At 40.7% G+C, this 15014-nt stretch overlaps 1 protein-coding gene across 1 annotated transcript in view; it reads left to right on the forward strand.

Moving 5' to 3' along the window:
- SPEF2 (sperm flagellar 2) overlaps positions 1–13075 on the forward strand; it is a 204192-nt gene extending 191117 nt beyond the window's left edge. Inside the window, exons 35-37 of the mRNA XM_010362911.2 lie at positions 6177–6422; positions 6603–6725; positions 12986–13075. Coding sequence (XP_010361213.1) covers positions 6177–6422; positions 6603–6725; positions 12986–13075 — 459 coding nt within the window. The remainder of the gene's footprint in view (positions 1–6176; positions 6423–6602; positions 6726–12985) is intronic.
- Positions 13076–15014: the final 1939 nt, after the last annotated feature.

Genomic DNA, 15014 nt, shown 5'->3' on the forward strand with positions numbered 1-15014 from the left:
GCTTAATATCCAATTAAGATGCCACCTCACCTTCCCCTTGAGAACTCTAAGGCATTGGCATTCCCTGGCTTTTGGGATGGTATAGTCTCCAGCAGGGTGCTAGGTAATGTGCTTCCTAGGTGCCCATTTGTTCTTGACATGGCTTTTGGTTCTGTTCTTTGGGAGCCAGAGCAGTGGCTCTATCTGATGGGATGCTTGTTTCTATTTTTCCTTTGTAGAAACAAAGGGGAAAAGATTGCCACCCAGTCCAGACTCCTCAGAGGTTCCAGACACAAACTTCTGTCTTTTTCACACATACTTGTGAAAATATGAAGTAGAAGTAGTCTGAAAGGAATGGGAGGTTCCTGTAACTGCATTCATGGGAGGGAAAAGAGAAACTCTTAAATGCCACCTTAAAGTTTGGCCCTGAGCATGTGGACAGAAAGATTTCCTTCCCATTCCACCAGAGCCAGAGTGAGGCCAGATACTTATCTAGTGAGCTAACAACTCTTCAAACCAGTGTGCTGTAAATACTGGTTCAACACACAGTGGCAGAAAGTTCAGCCAGGAGTGTGTATTTCCATTCAAGAAAGCTGCCTTCTTTGACAGTAGAACCCCAGTTTAAAAGTCTCCCAAATAAGGGGCTGGGTGTAGTGGCTCCCACCTGTAATCTCAGCACTTTGGGAGGCCAAGGCAGGTGGATCACCTGAGGTCAGGAGTTCGAGACCAGCCTGACCAGTATAGTGAAACCCCGTCTCTACTAAAAATACAACATTACTTGGGTGTGGTGGTGTGTGCCTGTAGTCCCAGCTACTCGAGAGACTGAGACTGGAGAATTATCTGAACCTGGGAGGCAGAGGTTGCAGTGAGCCAAGATCGCACCACTGCTCTCCAGCCTGGGTGACAGAGTAAGACTCCATCTCAAAATAATAATAATAATAATAATAAGTTTCCCAAATAAGTGAGGAGTTAGGTGTGATGTGCATTCACGGGCACTGAATTTGCCACTTTCCCAGGAATATTTCTGTATCTCCCTGTAGATGGGAGTTCCCTAAACTAACTCTGAATCTGTGATGTAAGCCAAGATCACAGCATGCTGTGAGGTCTCATTAATGTCTGTCTTCCCTCACCTCAAATGATGTCAGACCCGCAGCTATATGTTCCCATGGTGCACCCTGCTTCCCCTATGAGATACTCCTCACCTGGCAATGACTTCCTTGAGATGTGCTTCTCTCTAGACTCTAAGCATCCTGTGGACTGGGAGTTTGGTGGGCAGGAGGCATCTGTTTTGTTCTACATCCCTAAACTTGAGGCAAGGCCTGGTACAGAGCTTAGTAAACATTGCATAAATTAATTGATCAATTAATTAGTTCATTCACTTTGTAAACTATGCTTTTTGCATGGCCCCGTGAGGAACACAAAAGAAGCCAAACTTGCTCTCCTGAAGGGACTCTAATTGGCCTCCTTCCTACAGAAAAGAATGAATGATGCCCCAAACAGGGAGGGAGCATGGAATAAAAGGCAGATTAAAATGAGGCCTTGCCAGCCAGAAGAGGTGTGGATGTCCTCTCCTTTCCTGCCTCTCTTCTTTACTCTTGTTACGCTCTCCACCTGGCGTACCCTTCATTTGGTCTCAAAGGATCTGAGGCCTCCCCATTATCCAAGGCCTACAGCAATGCCACATCTTTCACGAAGCGTCTCCTGACAACACTGAGCACTCTCGCAGCAAGGCCCAGGTTATAACCAGAACTTCCCTGGCAGGGTGGAGCACCCTCACACACACACATTCACTGCTTCCACAAACATTTATTGAGCACCTGCCTGTGCTGGGGACTACTCTTGATTTGGGGGTATGGCAGTGAACAAAAATTATTCCAGGCAGGAGGAAGACAGGCAATAAACAAATAAGCAAATAGAGACTACATCAAACGGTGATAAATTCTATGGAAAAAAAAAAAAGAATGCAGGGGGAAAATACAGGCATGGGAATAGGGGCTGCAATGTTCAGTAGGGTGGCCAGAGAACGCCTCTCTGTGAAGAGACATATAAACAGAGGCCTGGAGAAGGTGAGGGAGAGAACCTTGCAGGTCTCTGGGGCACAAGCACTTGAAGTGAGGACAACAGTAAGTGCAAAAGCCCCTCAGTGCGGCCATGACTGTTGTGTTCCAAGAGCTAGGGCTAGCCAGCAGAACTGGAGAGGACCAGGCTGGAGGAGAGTAATAAGGAAGGGAAGTGAGAGGGAGAGAACCCTGAGGGCCACTGCAGGGACGTTAGTTTTAACTCTGTACAGGATGAGAAGTCATTGGAAGAGTGCAGTCACCCGGCTTCACTAAGTCAGGATCTCTCTGTGTTGAGGAGAGACTATAGCGGGAAAAGGAGGGAAATAAGGAGACCTAGGCCTTCAGGCAGGGGACCACTTATCTATTTATTTCTACTGCCAAATGGTTCCTGCCTTGAGTTTGGGACACCTTGTTACCCATCTTCATGTCCTCTGAAGTGCTGCCACATAGCCAGTGCTTGATTAGTATTTGTGAACATGGCCAGGAAAGAAGGGGAGAAGGAAGAGAGGGACAGTGAAATGAATGGCGTTTAGTCTAGTCTCCATGGTAGAGAGGAGGAAAGCAGACATTCCAGGCAGGCAGAGGCAACAGCAGACTCCAGGAGGCTGTGATGAGCATGAAAGGCCAGGAAAAAGGAAGTCTGTGCTAGAGCTGTTGCCATAGCAACAGACAGTTGTCTCTGAGGCTGGCAGCCAGGCTAGCTAGCACAGGAAGACGCTTAATGCCTTCCATCCCTGAGTGCTGCATTAACCGTATGCTAGTGTTCCCACCCAGGAAGCAGCTCTCCTTGAGTGCTGTTCTCAAGAGCTCCTTTTAAATCCAAAGACACCATGGAGGAATTGAACCAAGAACACTGCACTGCAGAGATTAAGCTAGTGGGTGGGAGGTGGAGCCAGGATGGAGCACAGGGCTCTCTCACACACACAGGCCTGTCCCTGACTTGGAGTGAACCCTAGGGGCATTTGGAACACAGGAGCCACCCACCTCCCTCATTCTCACTCACTCCTCATCCTGCTGTCTCCAACTGTGGCACTGCATTTCTGTGCCATTTCCACTGTGTTCCAGTTTCCTGGGCAACCCTGTCCCAGGAAGCCATAATGCTCAGAAATAACACCTCCAGCAGATTCATATTCACTCCCAAGCCATTCAATCAGATCTCTGCTTTTGCTTTCCACACAAACAACTGGAAATCTCCCCAGCGTTTCATTCTTCTTTACTCTATTTCTGCTATTCATGCTGATTTTATTCAATGCAGCTCAGGCCTTCTGTTTAAAGCCACAGCTTCTTGAGTAATTTAAAAGAAATTTAAGAGCAAGGCATTCATCAGTAATGCACTAATCTAGGTGGATCTTTAAATAAATGACATTTGGGAACATGGTTCGTTCTGCCACCTGTGTGGCATGGGGTTAGTAAATTGTGAGCTTGAATCTCTCACATTGCAAAAGTCTTGTAAAAACATCTTGGCAAGGAGCGTTTGAGGCCCTGGGGTAGAAAACACATACATTTCTATGCCCTTCTACTCTTTGAGGCTTTGCCCACATTAGTCCAAGAACAGACCTCTGTGCTGCCATCTGAGATGTGGGACTGAGCTGATTGAATGATAGAAATGCATGGTCAGGAAGACACACAGGTAGCACTCTGGGGACATATTTGTTGGGAGTCCTGAGAGTTAGCCAAGTGTGACATAGTGCTTGACAGCACCACAATCTGTTCCCCTGCTTAGATAATAATGTGACTTCTGTAGATCTTTGATACCACTGATAACTGCTCATTCAAACGTACTGGCTTTTCTCCAAATTGGCCTCACTGGTTTTGTTCCTGCACCCACATTCAACATCACCAGCTTTCAGAGACTCTGTTGGAGATAACCACTGCCTCTTGCACACATTTCCCTCCCTGCAGGACCATGCCAACATCTTCAGTTTGATCTCAGTCTCTCTCCCTTCCTTCCCCTCCCACTGAGCCACTAGGCCTATTCTGTACCAACCCCCTAGAGAGCAAAAATAGCAAACATGTAAAAAGCATCCTCTGGCACTAATAAGTTAAGGATTACTCACTCTGACATTTCAGATGTTTACATTGCTACCTCTTAAATTTTTTAGAAAATCATTTATTCCATTATGCTTACATCAGGACTTTGGAATCATTTATTCCATTAGGCTTACATCAGGCCTTTTTAAAGTAAGCTTCTCCCTAATTATGGAAGGAGTTAGAGAGAGGCCAGGTTCCTTCTTTGCTTAAGTCTGATATCATCTGCTTATCTAAGCAGCTAGTCGTTTGCTTGCCCACATCTATGTTGGGTATGTTCTATCTTGGGTACACAGAACCTATGCTACACTCTGAATAGAAATTTATTCATCCTGGACTCACTCTGAAAGATGTTTTACCTCACAACTATGTTCATTTCACTATACTGTTTCGTTGCCCTGGAAAATTATTGATGGGTAGCCAATGCAATCATCCCCAAGATTCCTGGGTAGAAATACTAAAGCTGATTTCACTTTTCTGCCATGTAGCATTTCCAATTGTTTAATATGGACAAAAGCCTGGAGGAAAATTATATAAATATGTATGATTTTGATTCCAAAATTTTGATTCCAAAATTTTCCCTGTCTTTTTTTTCTTTCTTTTTTCAAGCTTAAATTTAAGCTTTTTTCAAGCTTAAATTCCCACCTTAACAATGGATATAGAGACCCACCTAAGGCAAAGTGACCACATAGAGCTATAGCAAATGTAACCTGCCTTCATTACACTGTCCACTGTCCCTCCAAATTTTTTATAGGGACATGTGACTACCAGAGGCTTAATTTTATGCTGCATCATAATTCTTCCATACGTGAGATTTACATGACTATTTAGAAAGAGCTTGCACAATCTATAGACTTAATACTTCTACCAAATTAAATATTTACAGCATTGTGCACCCTCCTAAATTCGCATTTTTTTCTTCTTTGGAATAAAGGAGATCAGATCTCAGATATTCTGTGACATCTGGCTAGCCAAAATGCCAAAATGCTTTTTCTCTTGGCAAATTGTCAAAGATTGAAGCATACATACATACACACATGTATACACACATATACACACAAATTTACTATAGAGAATGTAAGAAGCACAAAGCAAAGGAAATTGTCTATTCTGCTATCCAGAAGTCACCACTGTTAACTCTTTAATGTGTTTGCTTTCCATTTTCATCAATAGTATAGATATATAAGCAAAGTATCCTACTGCATGTATTACTTTGTTTTCTGCTTTCTTTTTGCACTTATCCTATCCTGAGTGTTTTATTGTGTTATTAAGAATTCTGCCAAACCATCATTTTTCATGGCAGTGTAATATTCCATTGCAGAAATAGAGTTCATATTACCATTCCCCCAATTTTTTGGAATCTTAGGTTTTCTATTTTTGCTGTAATACTGAATGAACAGCCGTATACAAAAGTATTTGTGCAAATGAATATTTCTTCAGGATCAATTCCTAGTCCTGTAACTACTGGGTCAATGATAGGATACATAAGAAGAATATATACATTCAGGCTTTTGATACATAAGAAATCGAAACTATTTACTCCTCACCATACTCATGAGTGCCTGAGTTCATGGCTTCTGGCCAAATTTCAAAGAGCAGCAGTAAAAATCTCAACCTGATTTTGTATACTGGATTTGTTTTCTATTTTGCCTTCTGAGTGTTTAGTTGGGATATCCTCCAGTGTCCAAAGAAATGTTTCTGAAGCTCTTAGAATCTGTCAAGCTAGAGCAATTGACTTGCCTTAGCCTCTCAATTGCAATCAATTTCAAAAGCAAATCTTGTTTAACATCTATATACATGTGTATATCTATATCTATTACAGGTGTAGAAGTACCTGGCAGTGTAATCAGCCCAAGAATGTATGAAGATGTGTAGGACACACTCCACACTATACAAGCTTCTATACACTACAAGTAAAACTGGTCTTGAATTTTGACATTGTGATTTTCAAGACAGCTAGCGTATTGTCTTCTAGACTGGCTAGCTAGTTTGTGGTAGGCTCTGTCATTCGTGAAAAGCATGTGATTATGAAATTGGTATATTCTAAAAGTCTCTATTGGTGGAAAAAACTTCAGATTGACTTCATGTTCTCTTCATTTAACTTTGCAGACCTCCTCAACTGATGCAAGTCCAGCTGAGGAATTTCCTGAACCTGAGGAAAATGCTGCAAGAGAAGAAAGGAAATTAAAAGACAACAGGGGGGAAAGGGGACAGAAGGATGAAGAAATCCCTGAAAATGCAAACAATGAAAAGATTTCCATGGAAACATTACTCAAAGTGTTCAAAGGGGGAAGTGAAGCACAGGACTCTAACAGATTTGCCAGCCACCTAAAGATAGAGAACATTTATGCAGAGGTTGGTTAGATTATTTTGTAAAAAGTTGGCCTCAATTCTGAGCATATTTTTATGGAATGGCTCTCAAAATATATCATTGTATAGAAATTATACAGAATCTCTTTAGTAAATACAACTATTTTTTAACAGCTGCTGGATTGTAAGGTTGATTGACTTCATATTCATTCTTCTTCTTTAAAGGGCTTCATAAAAACATTTCAAGACCTAGGTGCCGAGAACCTGGAGCCAATTGAAGTTGCTGTTCTCTTGAAGCATCCTTTTATTCAAGACCTGATTTCAAATTATTCAGACTATAAGTTTCCTGTGAGTATTACCCCAAAGTGCTCTAATGTGGTTGGGCTCCGGTTCAGGACATGCTACGATGTTTCTAAATGTGAGCTGGCATGGAAGAGAAAGAAACTGGACTCTGCCAGGCCAGGCCAGGCCAAAATCTGGAGAAGCTAAGCTGGTAATCATACCGGGCCAGAAAGGTCAGCCTGAAATATCCAAAGGGCAGCAAGCTTAGGCACAGTTGATAGGTGGTAGTTAAAGCTGGCTGGGTGACAGTGTTAGGATTGTCACTGTAGCCATGTAGTGACCCTAGCCTGTGATTGAAGAGTTTGGAGAATAAGATTCCTCCTGCCAAAAAGAACTAACCAAGACAATGATCTCCAGCCAAGTGCTGACATATTCATTGTACTCTAATCACTCATGGTACACATCATCTCTGTAGTGGAAATGATAGTGTGTGCAAAAGGTTGGGCACCACTTCCGTCAGGAAAACAGTGTGCAAGATGGAGAAACTAAGGACAAACCCAGAGAAACTGGACAAACCCAGCAAAAGAAAGGAAGAACTGCAACTCAGAAATCTCATAACCACCAAGCAGGTCTGGACCACACGTGCTAAATGTGCATCCGCTAAGGCGAGTCCCGGGCCTTTAACAGCAGGAGCTAAGGAGGGCAGAGGCTGACACCAACTCCCTTTCATACTGTGAAACTACATCCCTCTCAGATGCCAGTTTAACATGAAGTCTCCCTGTTTGGCTCCTGTGAGTTGTGTATTGAACTACAAAGGGTTTGCTGAGTTGAAAATAAAAGCACTTTCACTTTGGTAAAGTGTAGATTGTGTATCTTCACTTCTCAATGACAACAAGTTACATTTTGCCGTTTTCTTCCTATACACACAAATGAAACTCTTCAGAGTTAAATATCTTTCTGTGTGCCTAAATGTTTTTGTTCTAAATTGCTGAATCTTTAAAATATTAAATTATTAATTAATATTAAAATTAATTTTACTGCCTGTATTAGTATAACTGAAGTTGATTTCTAACAAGCTAGGAGCCGTTTAGACACAAAGCCTATGCAGTAATGAAATACGATTATAGCATTTAAGAACACAGGCTCTGGACTCAGGTCATGGGACTGAATCTCAGGTCTACCCCTCAGTAGCTCCCTGACCTTAACTTTCTCTTAATCCTGGCTTTCTCATCTGTTAAATGGGGATGAGACATTCATATTGAAAGGGTGATGGTGAGGATTAAGTGAGGTCGTGCGTGTAAAGCACTTGGCATGGTATCTGACACAAGTGAAGGGCTACAGAAATGATGGCTGTTAGGGGTACTATTCAATATTGATCACCTACTACTGAGACCCATGGCATAAGCTTCCATAGGAGAGAGAAAATTGAGTACATAATTTGGTCACTGCTCTAAAAAAATTAACTCCTTTTTGCAAGATAATTTTTACATGCGGGAATCTCAAGAAAATGATGTGAGTTAAACCAACCAAGTGCAAAATTATAGGAATTCAATACATGACATTTTTGTGCTGGAAGCATGGAGGGAGTCTGCCCAAGAAGGAATAAACTGGGTCTTGAACGATGGCCAGGGTTTGGGAAAGTAGCGAGAGGGAAAGGGAAGTCTACATGGATTTTGCTATTGGGGTAGGGAGGCAGCAGGGTCCTGGGTGAAGGCAAGGTCTGGGGAAGGCATGGGAGAAGGACTGCAGGAGCCCCACCCCATGAAGAGCCTGGGAAAGGTATAAAATGATCCCATTAAATTGGTAAGATCAGGCCAGATTGCGAAGAACCCAGATATCACAGGAAAATGTGGATTCCATTTGAAAAGCAAGAGAGAATGAACAGGCTGCTGAGCAGGGCATGATACGATATTTCTTCATCCCCAAGCATTCCTTGGGGATACTGTGCCATAATATCATCCTGCACAAAGTGGGTTCCATAGGCCCATCTCTCTAGACTGCATTTTAGCTTACATGCCCTGCTCCACTTATCAGGGAATAGCTCTCTTATGTTGAACCGGTAAAATAATTTGCAAAATTCTTTGGGATTATGTGAAATAGGACTTATTTTATATTGCTGAGTACAAGTAGGACCATAAAAATGATGCCACAATTATTTCCTCTCATACTGGGAAGAAGACTCCCACAAAGTCAGGATGGTTTGAAAATATCTTCACTCTGAGCAGAGTGATTAAATACAATAAACTTGCAGGGAAGATTCTATTTGACATTTTCCTTGAGGAAAGAAAATAGCCAACAGATGGCTGCCTTCAAGAGTTAGCCTTTCCGAATAGGTGCTCTGACTTCCCAGGAAAGCTGTCATCCATAGGACTCCCTGTCCTGCCTTTTTTTTTTTTTTTTTTTTTTTTTTTTTTGAGACAGTTTTGTTCTTGTTGCCCAGGCTGGAGTGCAGTGGCATGATCTGGGCTCACTGCAACCTCCACCTCCCAGGTTCACGCGATTCTCCTGCCTCAGCCTCCTGAGTAGCTGGGATTACAGGTGCCTGCCACCACACCCAGCTAATTTTTTGTATTTTTATAGAGATGGGGCTTCACTATGTTGGCCAGGCTGGTCTCAAACTCCTGACCTCAGATGATGCACCTGCCTCGGCCTCCCAAAGTGCTAGAGGACTCCTTTTAAGTTATACATTCCCCTCATTTCTGAAGGAGTGTCAGCAATTAGCAATGTTAACTGAAGTACTATCAGCATTTGGAGCAGCACAGTTCCTCTTTGAAGATAACTGTCCCAAGTGTGGCAGAATACCTAACATTTCAGTCCCTACCCCCAGTATTCCAGGAGCATCCTGACATACTGACCTCCAAAACTACCTCTGCCTGCGCATTTGCCAAACCTTCCTTGGTGCACAGTACCTCTCTGGCTGAAAGCCGCCCAGCGGCAGGGTGTCTGTCTTCTGTTAACCAGTTTCACAATACCAGTAGCACTTGGCATTCTCATAGCAGAGAGTGAGTTAGTGAGTTAGTTCATTGCCAGAATGTTTCTCTAAGATATACCCGAGTCATCTACTTTAACTCTTCCTCCTCACATCCTCCACACCTCGTCCTGGTCACTCCACCAAGGAATCTAATTAGAGGCCAGTAAACTACCACCAGTGGGAGTCATTCGTATGATGGTCCATCAGGAAGAGTTGTGCCTGTGTCCTGAAAAGCCTAAATTCTGATATTTACAGTGAAAAAGGGTCCCTTTCCAGTAAGGGGTTCTATTCTCATTTTTGCTAACAACAACAACAACAAAAGGAATGAAGGGATGGAGAGAAAAGAATCTTTGAAGAACCACTGCACTTGTCCTGTCATTTTTTGCTTCAGATATCCATGTACAAGTAAATAGATCACATTTTTATAATACACTTCAACCACAGTGATGTCATTTGAAGATCTTTCAAGATAAGAAGAGCAAAAGCTAGAGTGTGGTTTTTCAGGTTAAAATGTTGTTTGCTATTATAAACAGTGGCAAGTGAAGGTTGTTGCCTAACAGCTTTATGTTTACAAGGTTCTTGTTTAGAAGTGACAACGTTTTAAGATATATATTTGAAAACACTAAGTATGCATAATTGTAATAATGTATTAAGGTGGACTGGTTTTGTGGTTATGAGAGTGGGCTCTGGAACTTCACTGACTGGGTTCATACCTATGAAGTGTGTGGCCTTAGGTAAGTGACCTCAAAGTGCCTTGGTGTCTGCATCTGTAAAACAGGGCCAATTATCATAGTCACCTCATGGTGGGGGGGATTGTACAGATTAAATGAGATAATACATATAAAGTACTTAGCTCAGTTCCTGGAAGATAGAAAGCACTCAATAAATGTGACATACTACTACTACTACTACTACTACTACTACTACTACTACTACTGTACTGCTACTATTAGGTTGGTGCAAAAGTAGTTGTAGTTTTTGCCATTACTTTCAATGGCAAAGAACCACAATTACTTTTGCACCAAACTCCTTCTACTACTGCTGGTCTGTAGTAGTTACCGTGCACAGTAAATAATTCTGAATCATGTGCAATTATATGTGGATGGACTAGTGAGCTGGCATCTAATCTCTTGAATGCACATGTCTTATCTTTGGAAAAAAAGAAGGACTTTCACTGGTGCAGGACCATGATGATAAAGGGTCCAAACACGTCCCAGGAAGCCTCTGGTCCATACCTATGTGGAAGTTCCAGATTTTGTGTTGGACATTATAGGTATTCAGCTAAAGTCACTTATTTAATTTCCACTTTCAGAGGCCTTGTGTAAAAAAGTTATTTTCAAATAATTCTCCTAAATTATTAAAAAAATGATTTGTGTAAATATAACAAGATCAGTGAGGATATTGGAACTGTGTTGTTGGTGAACAAAGTCAATTTCCTGTGATAAATATATATTTATAAATGTAAATGAATAAACAATTTTCTCTAAAAACTTAATAACTTTAGTCTCTTGTGATGAACACAGACTCAATTATTATACATCTTTTATAACAAATCTGTAAATCAAGCATATTACCTTATCATTGAGGTTTATATTCAATGGGAGACAGCAAGAAATCTTTTAATGTTAAAATCAGAATATCACCAGAAAATATCTTATGAACAAATGAATCAGGACCCAATTACATTAGGATAACATACCTATAATTGTAAATGTGAACTGAAGGAGACTTTCATTGTCTTCAAGGCAACTGACTTTGTCTTCAAGGCAACTGACTTTAAAGTACTCTCTAAGCTTCTCCTTTATCTTTATAACAAAATATGATAGCTGCTTCAGTGCTTTGTGTTTTCAAAGCACCAGTGTCAAACATTTTCTGACTTTCACAGGCTCTTCTCCATTCACTGCTACTGAAAATTATGGTCCCTGATTTCAGCTATAAATTTAGCTAAAACTGGTTTAAATATATCTGGAGCTTATCATTTTCCCCATGCTATGGAGTGTCAGATAATCACAAGTTAGCTTGTTCCTTAATCCTCAAATCAACTTCTGATAATATTAAAAGGACATTAATTGTTATAAACATACTATATAAAGAAGACATGTTATTAAGAATTGTAGTGGGCTGGGCACAGCAGTTCCCATCTGTAATCCCAGCACTTTGGGAGGCTGAGGTGGGATGATTTCTTGAGGCCAGGTGTTTGAGACAAACCTGGTCAACAGAGCAAGACTCCTCTCTACAAAATTTTTTAAATTAGCTGGACATGATGACATGTGCCTGTAGTACCAGCTACTTAGAAAACTGAGGTGGGAGGATTTCTTGAGCCTCGGAGATTGAGGCTGCAGTGAGCTATGGTCTTGCCACAGCACTCCAGCCTGGGTGACAGAGCGAAACTCCATTTCTAAAAAAATAAATAATAAATGAAAGCATTGTACTGGGTAAGACTAGAAAAGTCAATGGGGAGCAGTTTTCTTTTCCACTTGCTTCACTTAGCATTGACCTGTGGCTTTAGGAGATAAGGAACAAGATCTCTAAAGAAAATGATTCACTATGATCCCTCACAGTGACTGATAGAAGCAATGCATAGAAGCAAGGGTCAACACAAATGGTGAACAAATTCATGTCTTCTCAACTAAAATGCTCACAGTCAAATTGAAGTCTTTGAAACTCAGCTCTGAGGAAAAGGAACTTATATTATTAAAACACTTCTCTAAATTTGTGAAATAAAAAAAAAAAAACCTAAAAGCTACCTAAATGCAATTCTGTATTTTTCATGTGTTGGTACTCCTTCTACATTGTGATAATAGTTTAAATGTATTTTGAAAAATATCTGTGATTTACGATGTAAGATAGCTGTATAGCAAATGAAAAACAGATCATTCTTTCCCTGATGTTTTTTAAATGAAAGAATGAGACAGTTTCAGGAAAGTAATCTTTTGTTTTAAAATTCTACAAATCTATAGACATGATTAATTTAGCATTAGCATTTTCTTTCATAGAAGGTGAATACTGGTTTTTGTATTCATTCATAAGGAAATAATCTTTTAACTTGCAGATTTATTATATGCCAGGTTCTGTGGAACTGCTTTTACAAATGTTAATTAACCTAATATGACAACTGCATTATTAGACATGGAAACTGAGGTTCCAAGATCTTAGATAGCTTTCCAAAGGTACAAGTAGTAAGTCTCAGGGTGGGATTAAAACTAAATGGAGAAGTTTGCTCAGTGGAAAAAAAGAAATAAAAGCTGTTTAATGGTTGCCATGTACTATGTGATCATTTATTAGTATTTGTGTAGCATAGTACTGATCATCCTTTATTAGTATTTGTAACTTCTCTTTGAACCATTTGTCTTAGGATATTAAAATAATTCTCCAAAGGAGTGAACATGTACAAGGAAGTGATGGAGAGAGATCACCTTCAAGACATACAGAGGAAAAGAAATGAGGACAAAAGAGTGTGATTTTTGTAATTCAGCAATAAATCTTGCAAAAATTAAATGTGACCATGGTATTTGTCATATATGTTATGATTTTAAGTATAGAAATGAACCCTACCAGTTTATTATCAACATTGAAGAGAACCTTCCTTAACTTGGAGAATATTTCATAATAAAGAGAGAAAAAAAAAAACCAAAGTAAAAATCCAAAATAAACAGCATGCATTTTGAAGTGATTCTGAAAATGGAAGGCCCCAAAACAGTATGTTCAAATATAAAGAAGTCATGAAAACTCCCTATGAGGGCTATCTACATTAGGCAGATATAGTGAAAATTTCCCCAAAACTCCACATCAGCACAGTGCTTCTAGGTACATCTTATAGTTCTTGCTCCATATGCAGTAAAATTTCCAGGTTTATTTCAGTAGCCAAGAAGAAGGCTGCATAATTGAACTGCTAGTAAAGCTTTGTTCCCATCATCTATTCATAATTATTTCTTAATAGAATATATTTCCTTCATAGATAGATGTACAATTTCATCTTTTTACTTGATAAGTTGGTGACTCAAATTCAATGACACTTATCAAGAAACTTTCAAGAATGGTGATGTATTCTCAGTGGCTGGGCTGCTTCTATGATAACCCCTGTGGGTCTCCTCATTGACTAGATCCTCCTCTTCTGCTCAACCTCTGAGTGTAGGAGGGCCTTCTCCATCTACGGTCAATCCCTGGATGATCCACTGAGTTCCATGACTTTCATGGGTATTATAGAGTCTCCCAACACTGAAATTTCTATTCCTACCTTCGTCCAAAATCCAAACTTCTCTGTCTTAATGGCCCCCCATTTTCCACATGGATGACTAATAGTCATCCCAAACTCAGCGTGTCCGGGGTGAATTTCTGATTTTCCTCTTCCTCAAACCTGCTCCTCTAAGCCCTCTTTCATTTTAGGCAACTGTGTCCTCCTGCTATTCAAACCAGGGAACTTGAAGTCATCCTTGAGTTGCCTCTCTCTCTCATATCCTACCTCCAGTCTATCAGCAAATCAGGTAGGATAGACCCTGAAAATGCATCTAGAACGTGATCTTCTTTACTTCTTTGTCGCAGGAAGTCTGGTCCAAGCCATCACCATCTCTCGTTTGGATTACTGCAGTATCCGGGTAACCAGTGATCCTGTTTCTGTTCTTACTCCCCCTACAGGCTGTTTTTAAGCACCGCAGCCAGAGGGGACCTTTTATAATTCAAGTCAGGCCATGTTACACTTCTGCTCCAACCCTCTATGCCCTGTGTCAGCCAGAATGCAGCCCAAGTCCTCATCTTGATCTTACCCTCGCTGCCTCTTTGACCCCATCTCCTGTTCTCCTCTTTCTCACTGCTTAAGTCACAAAACTACCTTGCCCATCTTGGAACCCACCGGGCACACTCCTGCCACAGGGCCTTTGTGCTTGCTATTCTCTCTGCTTAGAATGATTTTCCTCCCACATCTCTACATTATTTGTCCCACAAATTCCTGCGCGTCTCTGCTCAAATGTCACTTTATCAATAAAGCCTTCTCTCACTACCTTATACAAAATAGAAGCAACTCACCACATCTTACTCCCACGCTTATTTTTTTTTCCCATCACACTTATCAGCGTCTAACAAATTACAGTATATTTTACTCTGTCATCTATCACTCCAGTCAGTTGTAAGTTCTGTGAGGTCAGAGTTTTGTGTATTTTCTTTGTTGCTGTGCCCCAGAACCTAAGACTCAAAACCATACCAGTTTTATGTTATGTTGATACATTTGTGCAAAATATGTGAGAAAATCACATTTAAATTGATCACTAAGTCAATGAGCAGCCCAAGGCAATTCTTATTGTTAATGGGAATTCTAATTCTAATTCTACAAAGAGACATATTTCCTAATTTTGCTTCTTGTGGGGTAAAGTTCACTTGAAGCTTTATTC

Source organism: Rhinopithecus roxellana, chromosome 3 (genome assembly GCF_007565055.1).
Source record: "Rhinopithecus roxellana isolate Shanxi Qingling chromosome 3, ASM756505v1, whole genome shotgun sequence".
NCBI lineage: Eukaryota > Metazoa > Chordata > Mammalia > Primates > Cercopithecidae > Rhinopithecus > Rhinopithecus roxellana.